We start from the raw sequence: 20,952 nt of genomic DNA, 5'->3' as shown, positions 1-20,952 counted from the left end.
TGGCGATCACTCATAGCCGAGTAAGATTGTCTTCCATGAACACAGTTTTGACGGTGAGTCCATAAGTGACTGTGGAGGCCAATTCTGGATCCACACATCCTTCCACAGTGGGGGGGACACAGGTTTCCAGGCAGGAGTTGATCATGGTGAGGGTTCGTCAAGCGTGCCTTCCTCTTAGCACATTTCTCCCTTTCGTCCTGAGTTCAAGCATCTTCAAAGCCCATGACACCTTTGGTAAAGGCTGTTCTCCAATTGGAGTGCTCACAGGCCAGTGTTTCCCAGTTGTTGGTGTTTATGCTACATTTTTTAGATTTGCCTTGAGAGTGTCTTTAAACCTCTTTTGTTGACCACCAGCATTACGCTTTCCGTTTTTCAGTTCGGAATAGAGTAGTTGCTTTGGAAGATGATAATCAGGCATCTGAACAACATGACCAGTCCTGCGGTTGGAAGTAGTACTCATTGAAATTAATAGACATGACTTAGGTTAATTGGTTTCAATCAGTGTACTCTGAGTAGGACTGTGCACTACAACCCATAGTCTCCTTTGGGGTGGGTGGGCACAGTCTTGATGTCCCACTTAATGTGTGAGATTGTCAGTTAGTCCTTGTGTGCTTACTACAGACTTCCACAGCCTGGGGATCTGTAGATGTCTTGAGCTCCAGTTCACATCATCCCTGGCAATGAGCCATGCTGGCTAGGGATGATGGGAGTTGTAGTCCAAAATATTGGAGGCACTAGGTTGGGGCAAGCTGGTTTAGCGTATCACCTGGCTGATCTTAGACTAGCTGAACCCACCAAAAAGAGTTGGGTCTCAGTTTTCCTTCCTAATTAACCATTTCAGTTGCCTGTTGAGCTCCTTTACCTTCATTTGCTTAATTCATTGCTGCCACTTCTGGGTTTTTGTTTTTTTCCTTCTCCACTGATAGGAAGCAATGCAATTTTCCTAAATATATGACTGAATTGATAGTTACAGGAGACCCCCTCTACGCCCGGATGTAATTGCCTGCTTGGAATGGTCGAGAAATTAAGATTCGCTTCTCACCAAACTTCCCTAATCCACGCTTTCTGGAAAAAAGAATACATGAATCAGAACCTAGCCTTACAATTTTCCAGAAGGATGTGGTTGGCCCCATCAATGGGTTGCTGTTCACGGTGTTGGAGCTTCTTTCCATTTATGTTTCTGCTTCCCTTGTCATTTGTGTGTCATTTCAGAAAACGAAGTTGTGCTTAAAATCCAAAACTACTTTGATGCTTGGCAAGCGCTGCTCCTGAAACCTGACATCTACTTTAAGATTTCTTGGCTGTATAAAAAATATGAGAAGTCTGCGTAAGTAACAGCAACAGCAGCAATTTTACTGAGAGTGGGCCAGGATTGCTTGCCTTGCCTACACACCTATCCTAGAGTCTTCGTTTGTGGGAGGAGTAAAAAGTGCTTGAATTGCAGTGTAATTCTGCACCGTCTTTACACAGTTACCTGGGAGTAAGCTCAATTGAATACAGCAGGACTTACTACTGAGTAGACAATGTAAGGCTCCACTTACAATCAAGGACCAAACGCTCCACATGTTTCCTAAGAATGCATTGCAATTAAATAATTTAAAGAGGTTTGGTGACCTTTTCCTTCAAAATTATAGGAAAGGCTTCGAACGTCAGTGTCACCATTTCTTTACTTTGGTGCAGGTATTTTATTTCCAGCAGAAACAGGACTCTGTTTTTGCATCTGCAGACACAGACACACCACTTTTAATTGTTCCCTGAGATGTTGAGGGGAGGGAAAAGGGAAACCGGGACATTCTGGGATCAAATCAGAAACCAGGATGGCTTCTGTAATTCCGGGACTGTCCCTGGAAAATCAGGACAATGGAGGGTATGGTCTCCACAGGTTGTGAAAGGTTGGGGGGGTCTGTTTGGGTGTGCATGTCTGTGTCTGCAGTAGACAAGTGTCACTTACATCCTGTTCAGCTGCAGTGTAGGTTGAAACATACAGGGCTGCCTGATTCTTACACCAAGGCACTGCAGGTACTAAGTGATATACTGGATTCCTTCTGTTTTAGGAAGGATTTGAAAGAAGTCATTGAAATCTTAATAGAGAAGAAACGACAAGAGCTTTTCAAACTTGAGAAACTGGAGGACCACATGGATTTTGCATCACAGCTGATTTTTGCTCAGGTGATTTTTTTAAAAAATCAGTAACGCATGAACTGTAATTGATCACCTCACATTAGGGCACAAAAAATGCTGCTTTTATAGAAAGTTCCTTTTTAAATTATAGAACAGATAGTTCATGTATCTTAAGAATTTAAGATTGGCTGGTAGCCAATGATAGCCAGATTCTCCATGAATTAGTTGGTGGCCATCGCTACATCCTGTGGGACTGTGCCTCAGCATTATATTTTCTGACATACAGCAGCTCTCAAAGTACAGTGGTACCTCAGGTTACATACGCTTCAGGTTACAGACGCTTCAGGTTACAAACTCCGCTAACCCAGAAATAGTGCTTCAGGTTAAGAACTTTGCTTCAGGATAGGAACAGAAATCTTGCTCTGGCGGCACAGCAGCAGCGGGAGGCCCCATTAGCCAAAGTAGTCTTCAGGTTAAGAACAGTTTCAGGTTAAGAACGGACCTCCGGAATGAATTAAGTACTTAACCCGAGGTACCACTGTACTGAGCTTTCCCCTCATCTGCTACCTGGAGACATGGGCTTGCCAGGATTTTTGTTGGGGGAGGTAGTTGTTGAGCTTTTTTTAGGAGACCCATCAAAGTTGTGAGCTTTGGGGAGGGATCATGGTGGGGGCATGCTTTTCAGTAATTTCTGTGGATCTAGTGGGGCCTGCCCCCTTGGCTATGGCCATGCTTGGAAGCACCAGGGAATGAAATCTGGGACCTTCTGCATGCAAAGGATGTGTTCTGCCATGGACCTATGACTTCTCCCCACCTGTGATGAGCAAATTGCTTCATTTATTCCTGGCTTTTCACACCACAAACACAGAAGGGAAGGGAGAGAGATGGGATTCCGTCGGCGAAATCGGCGAACCTACCCAATCCACACTTTCAGAAACAGTATGCAAACTGTTACGCAGCTGCATAGCTGTCAGCCATCCCTTATTTGGTGGGAAAGTCCCTTATCCCAGCTCTTAGGCTCCAATAAGGAGTCTAAAAACGACTGGGGTGGTGGAGCTTGCATGCCTTGTGCCGATCAAATCAGCCGCGTTGCCTGGGGACTCGCCTTTGCTCAGCGCTTCCCAGCGGAGAGGTGACAGTGGTTTTCCTTGCTGCATCCCCTTTGCCGGGTTGCTGCACTGTGGGAACCACTGCTTGAGGCTTCGTTTGGCTGCTGGCTGGGCTTTCTGCCTTTGGCTCGGAGGGGCTCAGAGGTTGAACATACCTGTGCTCTGAAAATCCCTTATTTTGGCTCCTGATCCCTTATTTCTGAGGCTGCTGGTCCCTTATTTTCAAATCTGTAAGTTGACAGCTATGCGCAGCTGTCCTTCGGAATTTGCACTTTTCTCCTGCCAAGTAATGTGTACAAAAAGGCATATACTAGGGTAAAGTGTGCACAGAAATTGCATGCAAAAATGCAGTATATTTGGGGAAATTGGCTTGCAAGAGTATGCATATTAGAAATGTTTATTTATTTATTTTATGACACTTATATGCCACCTTTTTTCTTCCAAGGACCTTAAGGTGGTGTACATGGTTCTCCACCTCACCATTTCATCCTCACACCAACACTGTGCAGTAGGTTAGGCTGAGAGGCAGTGACTGGTCCAAGGTCACCCAGTGAGCTTCATAGCTGAGCGAGGATTCGAACCCTGGTCTCCCAGGTCATACTCTAACCATTACACCACATGTATGTTAGGAGAACTTTGCACATAATTGCAGGTAAATTTCCACAAGAGCATTTTTAAAACTTCCACATGCTGATGTGGAAATGTGGGAAGCTAGAGTTAAGACTGAGGGGGAAATGAGAACCTGAGAGAAACCAAAATTGAGTGATTTGCACATTTCCAAAACCAACCAGCTGTTGGTCCTCTGATGCATTGATGCATTGCCCTAGACACACTGCCCTACTGAGTTCATTCTCTCACTGCTCACTGATCTGAGTAGAATTTAACACGTTGGCAACCTAAGTCTAGTAGCCATCATCTGCCTGTTCAATCTTTCAGAGCCGTGGGGACCTAACTGGTGAGATGGTCAACCAGTGTGTTTTGGAGATGCTGATAGCTGCTCCAGATACTCTCTCGGTGACTCTGTTCTTCATGCTGGTGCTGATTGCAGAACACCCTCAGGTGGAAAAGGAGATGGTGAAGGAAATAGAGGCTGTGATGGGTAAGCACTCAGTGACACTGGAAGAGAAGGGTGATTTCCCTAATGAACAAATATGTACTTTGAGCTAGGAAGGGTCCAAACTATTAGTGATCCAACCCCCTAGCTTGCCGCTTTAATTTGGCAGCAGGGAATAGAAGGGCTCTTGTGCCTTTGATGACTGCTGGGTGTTCAAAAATTAGGCTGGATTATTTATTGCAATACTCTCTCTGTGGCATTTTTATTATTATTATTGATACAGCAAAAAAAAAAGAAAAAAGAGAAAACACAAATACTAAACTACACACAGGAATAACCATAGACATAAAATTTTCTTAACAAACAATAAAACATAAATTGGTCTTAACACTAAAGACCCAACCTCCCATCTATTCCATATTTCGATTTCATATTACTTATTGCCATTACACAATTTTATCATAATTAAACTTTTTCTTAATATATCTTAATTCTTATATCTGCCTTGCAACTATTACTGAAGTTCCTCGAATGCTGCAACAGAGTTTAAACTACTATATTTATATTTCAAATATTCTTTGAAAAGGGTCCAAACTATTAGTGATCCAAAGATAATGATCCAAAAGTTTTCTGTAAAAGCCCACTGAACACTAGGCTCGCCGCTTTAATTTGGCGGCAGGGAATAGAATGGCTCTTGTGCCTTTGATAACTGCTGGATGTTCAAAAATTAGACTGGATTATTTATTGTGATACTCTCTGTGTGGCATTCAAAGCACTCTGGAAACTTCCATTGGTGTGAAATGTTGCTAACCTGTTGCTAACTAACAAAAGCCAGAGTGGGGAACTGGGAATGGTCTCCTACACAGCTGTAGGTCACCTCACATCACAACACAACAACATTGGGTGATCAGTTCTTGCCACTTTGGAGCCCTGACAATAAGCTGATGGTTGGAACTTCAGAGTGCTCAGTGCTGCTCTCTGCAAGCACCACCAGCTGATCATCATTTCAAGCGTCTCTCTACAGGATCGCTGATTGTTTGTGCTTGCAGAAAACTATATATGGGTCTTTGAAACCTCAACAGCCAGCTTAACTTCAGGGCTTCAGCACCATAGCTCTGTTAGTTTGGACTGTGCAGGGAGTTAGTTTTGTTTTGTTTTCACATGATTCTCCCACTTGCTATCTGCAGCGGTTCAGTCCCACAACAGAGACATCAAGCGAGGATGTAGTCTTGATGGTCTGTTTCTCAGAAGTGATCAGTAAGACTCAAGTTTTAGGTTTTTATACTGAAGCAAAATTCAAAAGCTGGCTTTAAAAGTGTACAAATGAATCCTGCAATTCTGCCGTATTCCAAATCTGTGCAGAAATGTCATTTCAGCTCTTTCTCAGTGGTGATATCAGAGACCAGCTGTTTTATCTTACATGTTTCCTAAAGGTGACAGAGATATCCAAAGTGAGGACATCCCAAAGCTAAAAGTGGTGGAGAATTTTATACTCGAGAGCATGAGATACCAGCCAGTCGTGGACTTGGTCATGCGCAAAGCCTTGCAAGACGATGTGATTGATGGCTATCCTGTCAAGAAAGGAACCAACATCATTCTGAACATCGGGCGCATACATAAGCTTGAGTTCTTCCCCAAGCCAAATGAATTCTCACTTGACAACTTTGAGAAAAACGTAAGTTTGGGATTTGTTTGTTTTTAATTGTTTGAGGCTGTTGCTTCATTAGCATTGGTATCTGGTCTCTTCAATTAGTTGCTAGGGCCCTGAGACCCCACCGCTGACATATGATCTGGGTCCTGTCTTATATAGGACAGGGAAGTTCTTGGTGATAAAATTAAACCTAATAGGTAAAGGCAGACTTAAATATGAGTTCAAATTCAACCTTGCCACAAGAGCACGTGTGCCCACCAGTAAAACACCGTCCAAAAAGAATTTTGACACAAGATTTCTTTTTCTGTAGTGTTTTACCAGTGTATAGAAACTGATTTGTAATGGGAAGGGAGTCACACAAAAACTGCCGCAACCTGCATGTGCTCCAGAATTGCTTTTAGTAATTTCCCTATTTAATTTCTCCAGAATTTTGGAGTGGAACTCAGGGAAGAGTGAACTGGAAGGAAAATAAAGTTGTGGAATAGGGATGAACAGATCTCCCTTGGTGTGTGTGTAGTGTTTTTGGGGTGTTGTTTATGAATTTTTTTAATTCTGACTTTTCTTCGAAAATTCTTTTTTTTGTGAAGGTCCCCCACCGTTACTTTCAGCCCTTTGGATTTGGTCCCCGTGGTTGTGTTGGGAAGTTTATTGCCATGGTGATGATGAAGGCTATCCTGGTGACCTTCCTGAGAAGGTCCAGCATCCGGACTCTAAAAGACCAAGGTCTTAACCACATTCCAAAAAACAATGACTTGTCTATGCATCCAGATGAAAGCCAGCCATTGCTGCAGATGCTTTTCGTGCCAAGAAATAACGTGAGCAACAACCATCATGATAAATAAAATAGCCCATGAAGTCTCCAAACACTGATTGTTTGGGCTGCCCTAATGAAAACTGATTGGTTGGACTACTCTGCTCAAATGAAGAATTCTCATCCATCTGGGGAGCATCCATTCACTCATCCAATGAATAAATTGCTGGTACAAGTGGCCATTTGATAGAACTCAGGTTCTGGCTGCCGTTCAGGATGGAGACCATTTTTGGGGTATACCAAAAAAAGAAGAAGTTAACATTCATGCAAGGAGGACCTACAAGTATCTTTGCAAATTATTCTGTGCAGCTGAAATTGTGTGATGGAAATTCCGTTCTGCAAGAAGCACTGAAGAACCCATTTATGTCGGTCCATGGAGATGAGATAAGAATTATGCAAGAGGCAGCAGCTAGATTCTTGCACCACTGTTGATTAGGAAGCAGAAGTCAAATTTTGAGCTGCACCATGCACAGATAAGACTTCTTTGAAAGCAACAGAACAATGTAACTCTACTGTGGAGTCATGAAGATTTCATTGACGGCTGTGCTTGCTGTCTTATCATGGCAAGCCATCCTGATTCACTTTGGGGTACAGCAAAGCACTGGTTTTCTACTTCTGTTTGATTTGAAAGAGAGGAGCACCCATATTCTCTCTGGACTTGATGGGTGACTTTCTCCCATTTGTTTTGTATGTTGTGGGGTGCATGTGTGGGGGGTGGGGGTTCAGGTCAGTTTCACAGAACTATTTTTCCAGGCTGAGAGTATGAGTTGGGTGAATATGAGCTGGGCGTCTACTTGCAGCGAAGCATATGGCCGCCATCTTTTCTTTGCCACTGCTAATGGCCAGAGCCGGGGCGACAAAAATCCAAATGCTGCCACATCCTGCAGCATAAGCATTCAGCAACTGCCTGGGCTAACTGGCAGGCCACAGATCTATGTTCTCCTGCACTTTCTGGTCCACCACTGAAATGACAGGCTGGAACATTCCCTGGGCATCAAATTTCCCCAGGACTCCGAAGTAACTATTTCTGGGTCAGCTGTCCATTGGCTCTCTCACATCTGGAAGGACTATGAAGGTTTCTGGATTGTGGTGGGACTTCTCTGGGCAGTCACAGAAGCATTCGCTACATCTGATTCCTGGCTTGGAGTTTCCACCTTTTCGTGATGACTGCCTTTGGCCAGGAAGGTGGGAGCTGAAGGCATTCCAATCTTAAATTTAAAATGAAATTCAAAAGGGATATCCATGCTACTGAGAAGACACTGTTCATGAATACCTGAGAATGGGAAAAGAACTAGGAGTTTCCTCTTCAAGTCTCAGCCTCTTCACTCTTGGCTTCAACTCTGCCTCCCCTTTTCTCTCCATGCATTGATTCTTAACTCAGCTTACCTCCTTCTTCCAGGACTAAGCTCAAGGAACAGCAAGTTGCTCGGTCCAAGAATTGAACCTCTCCCTCCCCTTTATCCATCAGCCTTGATAGCAATGGAACTTGCTGTTTTTTGCCTGATCATCCCTTGAGTGACCCCACCTGGCCAATCTTGGGAGAACTCTGGCACCGTCTTCTGAGGTCCTTGCAGTTTTTGCTCGGTGTTGATGAACTGGACCAAACACATCCATACCAGATAATACACTGATTTCAAAGAGTTATTGCTAAGCTCTGCAGGACTGATTTCTGGTTCTCGTGATTTATTCTTGTGGTGTGTGTTTTCCCCCCCTGACTCTGCATGCAAACACGTATGCCTAAACTGACTGTTTGTATGATTTCACGCTCTTGCCCTGGATTCAAGCACTGCTTCGTTGTGATCAGCTCCTGTGAAAGGTTTTGCTGAATTTTGGGATGACCTCATTGTGCAGTGGCTGTTCCGCAGATCAAAGCTGGTGGAGGGCGTTTTCTAAACGTAGACACGTTTGCTGTGGTCAGGTTGCTTGCGAGGTATATTTAAAGGGCTTCTCAAAATCAGTTAACTGGTACTCTCCTACAATGTGGGGGTCATTATAAGGAGAATGTGATTTACCTGTGACAATAATTTCACTGGTTCTTGGTCCATTTGCGGGCACCATTCAAGGTACTGGTTACATTGGGGTGGTATCAAATACTAGTTATACTCAGATTAGAGTCACCGGAATTAATGGACATGACTAAACTACAATCCTAGTCTGATTTAACTGGGAGTAAATTGAGTTAGGATTGCAGGTGTGCCTTGTCTGTTAATTCAATGGGACTTAGTCTGAGTAGATAGCATAGCCATCAACTTTTCCCTTTTCATGCGAGGAATCCTATTCGGAATAAGAGAATTTCCCTTAAAAAAAAGGAAACGTTGACACCTATGGTAGATACCCCCCCCCCATGCCTGATATATTTAATGCTATATCCTTCCACTTTAAGCAGTCATGGGTTCCCTCAAAGGCTTCTGGGAACTGTAGTTTGTTAAGGGTACCAAGAGTTGCTAAGACCCCCCCCCATCCCTTCACAGAACTACAATTTCCAGAGCAGATTAACAATCAACACCTCTTCCCAAGGAACTGTGGGAATTGTAGCTCTGTGAGGGGAATAGGAGGTCTCCTAGCAACTCTAGTGGAATGAATCTACTTTAAATGTAAAGGGCAGATGGGCTTATGATTGGGATAGCAGCCTGACGTAGGTCCCTTCACTTCAGTGGGTCTTCTCTAAGGAGAACTTAGCTGGATACAAGCCAAGATTATCTGAATGGCTATATCCTTCCAGGAGAGACCCTTCTTCTGGTCTGGCCAACATCTGAAGCCCATTTGGAAAAAACTCAGGAGAGGCACTTCTCAGTGTTGCTTCCCAGGCTTGGCGATTCCTTGCCAAGGGAGGACCATCTAAGCCCCTTCTCCAATGGCCTCTCACCAGCATGTAAAGATGTGTTTATTCAGACGAGCCTTCAATGTCACGTGCTGACTTGTTATGGGTACAATTAATATGTTGCAATTTGTTCAACTGGCTGTTGTTTCAATCAGATTTATTGATTTTTATTGATGTTTGTACGTTTTTGACTGCTATTTTGTACTATACTTTGTATTCACTGCTGTTAGCCACTTTGAGCATCATTTGGCAGGAAGGTGGGTTGCACAATTAGTAAATAATAACATAACATAACAACATAACATAAAGTTGGAGGAAGCTTTTATATAAAGCTTGCTTTAAATTTGTAAGAAGGGGGAAACACCCACTAATTCAGTCACCTAAAGCCATGACCAATATCTTTCTTTCTTTCTTTCTTTCTTTCTTTCTTTCTTTCTTTCTTTCTTTCTTTCTTTTTGGTGCAAAGCAAAATTTCCATGACTTTCCCCCCCCCCCAACCTGATTTTAAAGGGTGAAAGTAAGCAATGTGAGGGCTATCTTCTGTAACGCGTCAACTGCTAGCATTTTTAGGTAAAATTGTTGTAAAATTGTATTGTAAAATTATTGTACAGAGGTTTTAATGTGTTGCCTTATGGCAGGGGTAGGGCCTCTGCTTTGCAATGCAGAAGGTCCTAGACTTGATCCCTGGTATCTCAAGGGAGGACTAGGAAGATCTCTTGACTGGGAGGAATCCTGGAAGGCAGCTGTCAGTGAGTTTAGACAATACTGAACTAGACATACCAATGATTTGACTCAGTACAAGATAGTTTATTGTGTTCCTTTGTGAAGAGTAGCAAACCAAAGTCTATGGGTCACCTGTTGCTGATCTGTGAGGATGAGACCTCAGTGAGGATGAGACCTCAGTGCTATGCTGAATGTCAGGCAGCAGAGGGCGCACACAGAAAATGTCATCATCCTAATTCCACCTAATATCAAAAATAAAATAAAATAACAAATGCCAAGCAAAACAAGAGCGCCTGAGCACCTCTCAGTTTGGAAACATAATGGGGACACCCAAAAGTAAAGTATTGGTTTCTACTTGCTCGTGGGACTCCCTACATATGCAGAAGTATATATGTCTGTAAAGAAAGGTTTTTAAAAAGAAAAAAAGGCACCACTTGATAAGGACTTGTGAGCTTCCTGGATTCATGGAATGTTGAGGTGTCAGGTGAGTGGAGGAAAGAAAGGGGAGGAGGGAGGAGGAAAAATAAAGAAACCTGCTCATTGAGGTTCAGGGGTATTTTTCTCGGAATTCTTTTTATATATATATATAAAAATTATTTGGTTTTACAAATTGATAATCACATTCAAAATCACATATAAAAACAAATAACCAAGATTCTTCCAAATCTTTAGACTTCCTTCCACCCCAACCCCCATGGGTCCTTTGCTAATCTTTTATGCTGCATATTATTAATTGTTCAATTATCCATTGTATCCAAAGTCTTTGTTACATTACAAGTGTTATTTGAATCCTGCTAAAGAATCCAGTTGTTTACAGTCGTCTCCCATGTATAATATAAATTTTCGCCAATCTTTATTGAAGTCTTGGTCTTCCTGATTTCTGATCTTCCCAGTCATTTTGCCATCTCTGCGTACTCCAACTCCACTCTGGTCGGGACCTTATCTTTCTCAGAATTCTAGCCCAGTTCTAGACTTTCCCCACCCACTGATTTGCCTCTCTGAATCCACCACCCTGTCTGCTTCTGCTCACCATGTTTGACAGGATAAATGCTGTATCTGGAACTCTACAGAGGAGTGATGGAAGCAGCTAGGAAGTCGCCCCCTCTGCTGTTTCTGAATTCACAATCCCTCCCATCCAAAAGAGCTTTTCCCCTCCGTGTGATGCTGAACTTCAGTTCCCATCAGCCCTGACCACTGGCTGGAGGCTGCCACGTTGACTAGCCACTGACTGGCCACTGTGAGAGGCTACTGGACTACATAGGCTTTTGCTCTAATTCACCTGAGCTCTTGCTATTTTTCCATGTTTGGATGGAAACTCGGGCCATAAACACTGCTGGGTGTGTTTCTACACACTTGGGGTGTCCCTAGGTATGGAAATTTGTACAGAAAAAGAAAAGGTGTGTTTTTGTGTGCCTATTGTAAAGGTAAAGGTAAAGGAACCCCTGACCGTTAGGTCTAGTCGTGGCTGACTCTGGGGTTGCGGCACTCATCTTGCTTTATTGGCTGAGGGAGCCGGTGTACAGCTTCCGGGTCATGTGGCCAGCATGACTAAGCTGCTTCTGGCGAACCAGAAGTGGTACCAGTTGATCTACTTGCACTTCATGCTTTCGAACTGCTAGGTTGGCAGGAGCAGGGACCAAGCAACGGGAGCTCACTCCATCGTGGGGATTTGAACCGCCGACCTTCTGATTGGCAAGTCCTAGGCTCTGTGGTTTAACCCACAGTGCTGCCTGTTGTATACATGTGCATTTGTTGTATACATACAAAAACATGTGCATTTGTTAAAAAGCAGGGACTGGTGAGCTTTGAGGAATTATGGCATGTGGATGATAGTTGAGTCCCTAGAGGCAAGAAATTATTCAATAACTTGCCCCATCGGTTGCAGGTGGAGTTTCCAGGCTCACAATGAATGCCAAAGAGAGCAACATCTCTTTTGAGTGAGGAATGGGTACGGCTGCCCAATCACAGCTCTGCTGAAACTCCAGATTTCTTAGTTGTTGTTGTTTATATGCAACTCTCACTTCTAGTGGGAAAAGAGATAGAGATCGTTCTAAAGTGGGCTTCCCATACTTGTTCCCTTTGGAGTGCTTTGAACAACAACACCCATCAGCCACAGCCAGCATGGTCAGTGGTGAAGAGTGATGGAGCTTGCACCCCAAAACATCTGGTCTAAAGGAAGAAGAAATGAGCCAAATTGTGTGAGCTTATTGATTAAGTATAGAACGTTAGAGTTATGGTTGTGGGTGGGAGGTAAGTGGAGGGAAGGCAGGGAGAAGGAATTGCCTCTTTTTAAATAAATAAATAAAATTCCGAACCACTTAAGATTTCAAAAATCTCTAAAGTGGTGTAGGAAAACAAACAATGTGATAAAAACAGAACTGTACAACTTATAAAAAAACCAGTAAAACAATATTATAAAAACAGAAATCAGGAGTAGCATCATGGAAAGCACGGGCAGAAAGAAAGGACTTTACTAGATGTCTGAAGCTTTTGATAGATAACGCTTCAGAGTGTAGGAGACCATGGAGAGAAACGTCCATTTTGGAGACACACAGGCCCGTCTTACCCATAGAGGCTAGTGGCGCAGGGTGCCAGGGTGCCAAGTTATGGAGGGCGCCAGACTAGAGTCCGGGGAACACCAAACGAGCGCACTGAATGAGCGAGGGTGTGTGTGCCGCTTCCACCGAGCATTGGCTTGTTTTTTTCCCTTTTAGCCTGCAGGCGCCGAATTCTGCAGGGCGCCAGAAGGCTAAAAGGGAAAAAACCGAGCTGACACTCGGCAGTAACAGCGCAGGCCCGCTCGCTCGGTGTGCTGCCTGCCGTGGCCACTGTGGCACAAAGCGGCCGGGAGGCACCACGTCCACCCTCCGCCTCTTACCCACTGGAGGAGCCACCCTCCAGCCACTGCCTGCCTCCTCCAGTCGACAACTCTGGGAAATTGGGGGCACTGGAGAGATCTTTGCACCATGGCACCGGATATGCTTAAGTCAGCCCTGGAGACACAAACCTATCATATTCTGTACAGTGCAGGGGCGTGAATAAAATCTCTTCCCAGATGGTCTAAGTGTGAACTTACAGGTCAATAGGGGGGGGTGTGAGCTTTCAGGTCTTTGAAAACTGTGTGTGTGTGTGTGTGTGAGAGAGAGAGAGAGAGAGAGAGAGAGAGAGAGAGAGAGAGAGAGATTTGAAATTCAATATGCAGTCTTTAAGGTAATCATTCTAACATGTCAGGGAATCAAGACGTCCTAGCCAGGAAGGGAGCAGAGACGATTAATGGGGTCTGCAGGGCCCACTTCCACAGCCAGGCCGCTGAGAAACGAGACCTCAGAGTTGTAGCATCATGGACGATTGTAATGGGAGGTGACTGCCCACCTCTCATGCCGTGCTTTATAAAGCTTACCTTAAACTTGTAGTTTGTACGGAAATTTGATTTCATCCTTCTTAAATTGTATTTCGCAATCAACAAATGCAATAAACGACAAGGGAAATAAGTGCATTACTTGGGGGCACAGAGGGAAATTATGACCCATTGTACATTATATGAAAATGAAATCATAGAACTCCAAAGGTTGGCTAGCCTAACCCATTTTGGACTAAAACAAACCTTCCCTATTTCACCTCGATTCAATGCTGATGAACAGTATCCTAACAGAGTTAAGCGTACAAAATCCTATGCATATAAAAGACCACCTGCGTCCATATGAACCTGACTGTGTTTTAAGATTGGCATCAGAGAACCTGCTTGTCTCCCACCTTGAAGATCAGTCTATTATTATTATCAGCGCTTTTTATCTGGGGGGGACGCAGGGATACGCGTACCCCTAAACATTTTGTGAATCTGTGTACTTTTGTCCATTTACTGTATTTATTTTTCCCAATTTGAACTATAAAATGGTGATTTTCTTGAGACAAAATGAGCGTACTCCTAAATATTTTTAAAGAAAAAGTTGTTGTTGTTGCTGTTAGACTGGCAGGTACTAGGGATAGGAGGCTGTAATCTGTGTTCTCTATCTGCTAGCTCCAGGAGGAGGAATCCAATTGGAGGAATCCACTGGAGAAATCTATTGCAACATTTGTGCTAGCAGAAACTTATTGTGCAACTGACTGTGCAATCTATTTCACAAAAAGCTACCAGCAACCTGCTTATGCATTATCTTGCGCAACAACATCTCACTGGCACCAAGCATGTTGCCCAGTGAACAAAAGTTACTGTAACTTTGACCTACCTTAGCAACAACCCTATGCCTTCTCAAGCCTGACCCTACCCTTTTGCAACTCCCTCCCAAAGGAATGCTACCAAGAAGCTCAGTTCAGCTGGAACTCTGCACTTGATCTGAAGCCATATGCATGTAGCTCAGCTTCATTTTGACCCAAGACCATGGTGATAGTAAGGTAAAAGGTAAAAAGGGTAAAAGACCCCTGGATGGTTAAGTCCCGACAAAGGTGACTATGGGGTTGCGGCGGTCATCTTGCTTTCAGGCCGAGGGAGCTGGCGTTTGTCCACAGACAGCTTTCCGGGTCATGTGGCCAGCAGGATTAAACTGCTTCTAGCACAATGGAACACCGTTTACCTTCCTGTCACAGCGGTACCTACATGCACTTTGACGTGCTTTGAAAGTGCTAGGTTGGCAGGAGCTAGGACAGAGCAACAGGAGCTCACCCCGTTGTGGGGATTCGAACCACCAACCTTCTGATCAGCAAGCCCAAGAGGCTCCTTGGTTTAGACCACAGTGCCACCCGCTCCCCTAATGGTGATAGTAACAAACCATGGTGCATGGGATTGGCCAGTGGTGGCTGGTGCCTATTAGGACCAGGAGGATGAAAGGCAAGGAGGCAAACTTTAGGTGGAGACAAAGCCAATGAGAAGAAGAGCTTTGGTTCCCATCCTCCTTCCTGATGAGTAATAATAATAGTAATAATAATAGTAATAATACTTTATTATTTATACCCCGCCCATTTGGCTGGGTTTCCCAGCCACTCTGGGCAGCTTCCCACAAAATATTAAAATACAATAGCCTATTAAACATTAAAACCTTCCCTAAACAGGGCTACCTTCAGATGTCTTCTAAAAGTCTGGTAGTTGTTGTTCTCTTTAACTTCTGGTGGGAGGGCGTTCCACAGGGAGGGTGCCACTACCGAGAAGGCCCTCTGCCTGGTTCCCTGTAACTTGGCTTCTTGCAGTGAGGGAACCACCAGAAGGCCCTCAGCACTGGACCTCAGTGTCCGGGCAGAACGATGGGGGTGGAGACGCTCCTTCAGGTATGCTGGACCGAGGCCGTTTAGGGCGTTAATGGTCAGCACCAACACTTTGAATTGTGCTCGGAAATGTACTGGGAGTTCTGCAAGGCAACACTGAGACTAAGGAGATGGCAGCTGACAGCTAGGGACTCACTCTGGACTGGCTGTAAGTAGGCAGGCAGGAGGAAGGGAGGGATAGCAGAGGGCAGAGTAAGATTGCTGGGGCAATGCTCCATTTTCCCACGTGGACCAGTGTTCCTTGGGATTGGTGCACCAATTGCCAGGATGGGTAACAGGTACATGGCCTGGATCATGGTCCCCTGACCCCAGGTCAATGGTTGAACAGGCTCACCCATCATTTAATTCAGAAAGCCAGAGAAAGTCATTTCTCTAGACCAGTGGTTCCCATTTTGTGGTCTGTGGACCACAGGAGGGGCTGTCACCTACCCAGGGAGTCTGTGGCACCTTTCACACAACAAAAACTACCATAAAGGTAAAGGTAAAGGGGCCCCTGACTATTAGGTCCAGTCGTGGCCGACTCTGGGGTTGCGGCGCTCATCTCGCTTTATTGGCCGAGTGAGCCGGCATACAGCTTCCGGGTCATGTGGCCAGCATGACTAAGCCGCTTCTGGTGAACCAGAGCAGCGTATGGAAACGCCATTTACTGCTGGAGCGGTACCTATTTATCTACTTGCACTTTGAAGTGCTTTCAAACTGCTAGGTTGGCAGGAGCAGGGACCGAGCAACGGGAGCTCACCCCATCGCGGGGATTCGAACCACCGACCTTCTGATTGGTAAATCCTAGTGTCTGTGGTTTAACCCACAGCGCCACCTGCGTCCCTTTCCCCCCACATACACACACACAATAAAGCAAAGTCTAATGAGCACTGAGCATGCTCAGCCGCTGCAGAATACACACTCTCTGGAGGAAAGCGGGAAACAGAAAACTGTGGGGGAAGGGGAACAGAAGGACTTGAATGCCAAACTGGAGCATTCCACACTGCAACACTTTGTTGCTGGTCCTGCTTGCCACATTTTTATTCTTGAACATTCTGCCCCCTTCCCATTTTTTGCTATTCCTGGTGCAGCTCCACGCTGGCACGGACACCACACTCGATAACAATTTTCCTGTTCTGATCTTTAATTGAAAACAGCTTTCCTAAACAGTCCGAAACAAAGGCAATCACATGCATGAGAGATGCTTAAGTCTCAGACCCATTAACAAAGACTTGCTTGCGTCTAAATTAGAAATAAAACAAAATGTCCTTCGCTCTCTTAGGGTGATTTTATCCAGTAAAACTATTAAGAGGCCCCAAGAGTTGCTCCCCCCTTTTTTTCTTTTGGTTTGCGAAGCCTTCCAAAGTTTCCTAAGTACCAAACTGATTGATAATTTTGAGCGTGTATACTTCATGTTTCTGATTTTTCTCATATAAATAGCACCTATGTCCTTAGGCTGTGATGATCAAGGGGATATGTGATGAGGGGGATCCTAATTAATACTAAAACTAATACTAATACTACTACTACTACTAATAATAATAATAATTTATTATTTATACCCCGCCCATCTGGCTGAGTTTCCCCAGCCACTCTGGGCGGCTCCCAATCGAGTGTTAAAAACAATACAGCATTAAATATTTAAAACTTCCCTAAACAGGGCAGCCTTCAGATGTCTTTTAAAGATAAGATAGCTGCTTATTTCCTTCACATCTGAAGGGAGGGCACCCCACAGGGCGGGCACCACCACCGAGAAGGCCCTCTGTCTGGTTCCCTGTAACCTCACTTCTCGCAGTGAGGGAACCGCCAGAAGGCCCTCGGCGCTGGATCTCAGTGTCCGGGCAGAATGATGGAGGTGGAGACGCTCCTTCAGGTATACAGGACCGAGGCCATTTAGGGCTTTAAAGGTCAGTGCCAACACTTTGAATTGTGCTCGGAAACGTACTGGGAGCCAATGCAGATCTCTCAGGACCGGTGTTATGTGGTCCCGGCGGCCACTCCCAGGTTTGTTCCCCACCCAAACCTGCTATAGGACCCATGAAGGAAGCTTCCTTTGGGGCTAATCATCCACTCCCATAGGAGGCAGTGATTAGGGGTCCCAACTTTGTTCTGGCAAAATACAGGACAGGACGGGGTGGAGCATATTGTTGCTGAAGTGACTTCAATCCATTACAATCTATTGCAACCTAACAGGATGGCCCCTCTGGAATTTGTCACATGTGCACAAACATACACATGGATCTGTAAATCTGTCTGTGCTTGGCTACCCAGTGTTGCGTTCGCAAAGTAAAGGAAGGATTGAACTCTGATTAATAAGAATACACACAGAGGCTTGAACCAGCAAGACTCTGGGAAGGGTGCGTATAATCGTGTCTCTCTGTGCTTGTCCGTCCGATCCTCGCAGCCCCCAACCCAGGTCGTTTTATTCACAAAAGAACTTTTTACAGAGTGTTCGTAAGAACCAATCAGATTTCTTCTGAGCATTTCCACAAACCCACGTGGGGAGAAAGTTAACCTATAAACACTAGTTATCCATGCATACTTTTGGGGTAAATAAGTTGAGAACTACAAAGAAGAGTATCTGGCAACCCCGGAGGTCATAATCAATCAGTACACATGATAAGAAGGATGGCCAGGAGGATAGCAATCAGTATCACCTTCATGTGAGATCTGTTTCCTGGCCCTAAGATTAACATCCTAAGATTAATATACATTAGAGAGCTACTTCAAATAAGCTTGCCCACAATCTTTATGGCCCAGGATGCCTGCCTGGCGAAGCAACTGCTGAGCTGCTGTGTACGTGACATGCGAGGGGAGAGAAATGGGCAGTAGAGTCAAAAGGGCATGAAAAGGGCACGAATGTAGAATCTTATGGGATTTAATCAGAAATTATTGTCAATATATCAAACCCAGTCAACACAAAGCTTTCATCGTGGACACGGTGGCTTGATGTATATTTTATAATTCCTCATGGTAATCCCATCTGACCCCTACAACCCGGAACTTAAATACATGACCTTTCACACACCCTTTCAAGCACTTGCACCTGGAGAGGATAATAATAACAATAATCAATCATAATTTTATTATTTATACCCCACCTGGGTGGATTTCCCCAGCCACTCCAGCAAACTATAAAAACATAATAAAATGTCAAACATGAAAAACCTCCTGGTATATCTGCCTTCAGATGTCTTCTAAAAGTTGTGGAGTTCTTTATCTCCTTCACATCCGAAGGGAGGGCATTCCACAGTATTTTACACTGAAATACGGGACGATCCTGTATTATACAGGGCAGGTGGCAACTCAAGCAGTGATGGCCACCAACACAGATGGCTTTCAAAGAAGATAAGACAAATGCAAGGAGTACAAGACTATCAGTGGCTACCAGCCATGATATCTACATTCTACCTTCTCTGTAGAAGGCAGCATGCCTCAGAATACCTACTTGATGGGAATCACAGGTGAGCAGAGCGCTGTCACACTCATGCCCTGCTTGGGAGCTTCCCATGGACATCTGGTCAGCCACGGTGAGAGCAAGATGCTAAACCAGATGAGTCACTGGCCTCTCCCTGTAGGGCTCGTCTTAGGTTCTGAAGCAGGTCAGCTTGTCCTAGACTGCCATTCACTTTGGGTGGCCACTGATGTGGGCGGGATCCCCTTACATTCTGGCTGTTTTGGATATAAGCTTGTTTCCACTGAAAACACAGCCCTGGCACCAGGCGACGGGAGCCCCACATCACAGCTCCCTCAAGCCGAGTGCTTTGTTTTGCAGCCCACGTCAGCTTAACGTGGGCTGCCAAGCTTTCGCGGAGAACACACATCCCCTCAGAGGCCAGGTGCCGACCTTGGTTTCCAATGGCAACCCATATTTTATTTTAACACATGCACACAATGGTGCGGATTGCGTCAAGCAACAGGTGGCTGGTGCTGGCGGTCAGGTGTTCAGATAATTCCAAATGCCTGAACACCCCAGTGGTACCGTGGAGGCATCCTGCACAGCAAAGCCTTTTTTGACATGAGTCGCAGTGAGTGTACACCTTCTGCTAGCCATGGAGAGAAGGTAGACAAGTATCTACTTGGTGATATTCATCGGATCTGAAAGGATCTCTGATTCCAGCCACACAGGTGGGATGTGGCCTCCACATCTTACTGGAGCAAGAGCAGGGGTGCCAAAATTACAAATCAAAGGGTCAGCCCCCCAAGGTTCTGTGACAGCCATGCATGCATGCCATGGGGCATCTGCACATCACATCCAGACACGTGTCAGGGGCTGGCCTGAGGAGGAATGGTGGGAGCCGCCGCCCCTTCTGCTGAACCTTCCCAAGGGCAGGAGGGCAGTATTGATTTAGAACAGTGGTTTGAAGAAGGGCATAGTCTAGAGGGGGAAAGCTGGGAAATACTGGGTGAGGAACAGCTAGAAGAGGAACACCAGGAGAGAGACAGCTGGCAGATTCAGTGTCCTCAGACAGCATTCCTGACCCCTCTTTGCCTCGGACTAGACGGGCTCTGAGAGTGATAGAACAGAAAGTGTAGAGGCAACAAACTCAGATTACCCAATGTAGGAGTGATGTAGATTAATGGGGACGGAGGGGGTGAACCTTCACTGGGAGCAACGCCATTTCTACAGAGATATGCATTCCTTTGTCTCTCGCTGTGATTATTAAAGAACTAACTGGTAAGAATGCTCCTTTTGTTTGGTTCTGCTTATTTACTGCCAGCCACCGGGGGAAGGATCCGATTCTCCGAAGCCTGACAACACCCCATGGCGTGTGCACATGGTGCGAGTGCACCACGAAGCATGCTGACATCATGTGTGCATACCACAGGGTGCACTGATGTTATGCATACACACCGTGGGGCATGTGTGCACAGCGCACTGACATCGCACAGCACCAGGCCCCCTCAATCATGGGGGCAAGGCGGCATGCGTGAGCAGGAGTGTTGGGAGGGAGTTATATTTTTCACTCTATAAGACGCACCAGACCATAAGACGCACCTAGTTTTTGGAGGAGGAAAAAAATAAAAAAATATTCTGAATCCCAGAAGCCAGAACAGCAAGAGGGAGCGCTGCGCAGCAATCCTGCTCGCTCTTCTGGCTTCTGGGATAGCCACGCGAAGCCTCTTCAGGGCAGCAGGATGAAGGCTTCCCATGCCCTGAAGAGGCTTCGCACGGCTAAGCCAGAAGCTAGAACAGCAAGAGGGAGCGCTCTTCAGTGATCCCTCTTGCTGTTCTGGCTTCTGGGATAGCTGCGCAGCCTGCATTCGCTCCATAAGATGCACACACATTTCCCCTTACTTTTTAGGAGGGGGAAAGTGTGTCTTATAGAGCGAAAAATATCCACCCTGAAAGCAGCAATGGCCACCAACTTGGATGGCATTAAAAGAAGAAGAAGAAGAGTTTGGATTTGATATCCCGCCTTTCAC

General features: G+C 45.2%; 1 protein-coding gene across 1 annotated transcript in view; it reads left to right on the top strand.

Moving 5' to 3' along the window:
• CYP19A1 (cytochrome P450 family 19 subfamily A member 1) overlaps positions 1-7,920 on the top strand; it is a 40,448-nt gene extending 32,528 nt beyond the window's left edge. The window contains exons 6-10 of the mRNA XM_083412132.1: positions 1,213-1,327; positions 2,055-2,169; positions 4,167-4,329; positions 5,718-5,959; positions 6,523-7,920. Of these exons, the coding sequence (XP_083268258.1) occupies positions 1,213-1,327; positions 2,055-2,169; positions 4,167-4,329; positions 5,718-5,959; positions 6,523-6,777 (890 nt within the window). The 3' untranslated portion in view covers positions 6,778-7,920. The remainder of the gene's footprint in view (positions 1-1,212; positions 1,328-2,054; positions 2,170-4,166; positions 4,330-5,717; positions 5,960-6,522) is intronic.
• Positions 7,921-20,952: the final 13,032 nt, after the last annotated feature.

This window comes from Podarcis tiliguerta (assembly GCF_965153285.1).
Source record: "Podarcis tiliguerta genome assembly, chromosome: 14".
NCBI lineage: Eukaryota > Metazoa > Chordata > Lepidosauria > Squamata > Lacertidae > Podarcis > Podarcis tiliguerta.
This window is presented reverse-complemented; position numbering and strand designations above follow the sequence as displayed.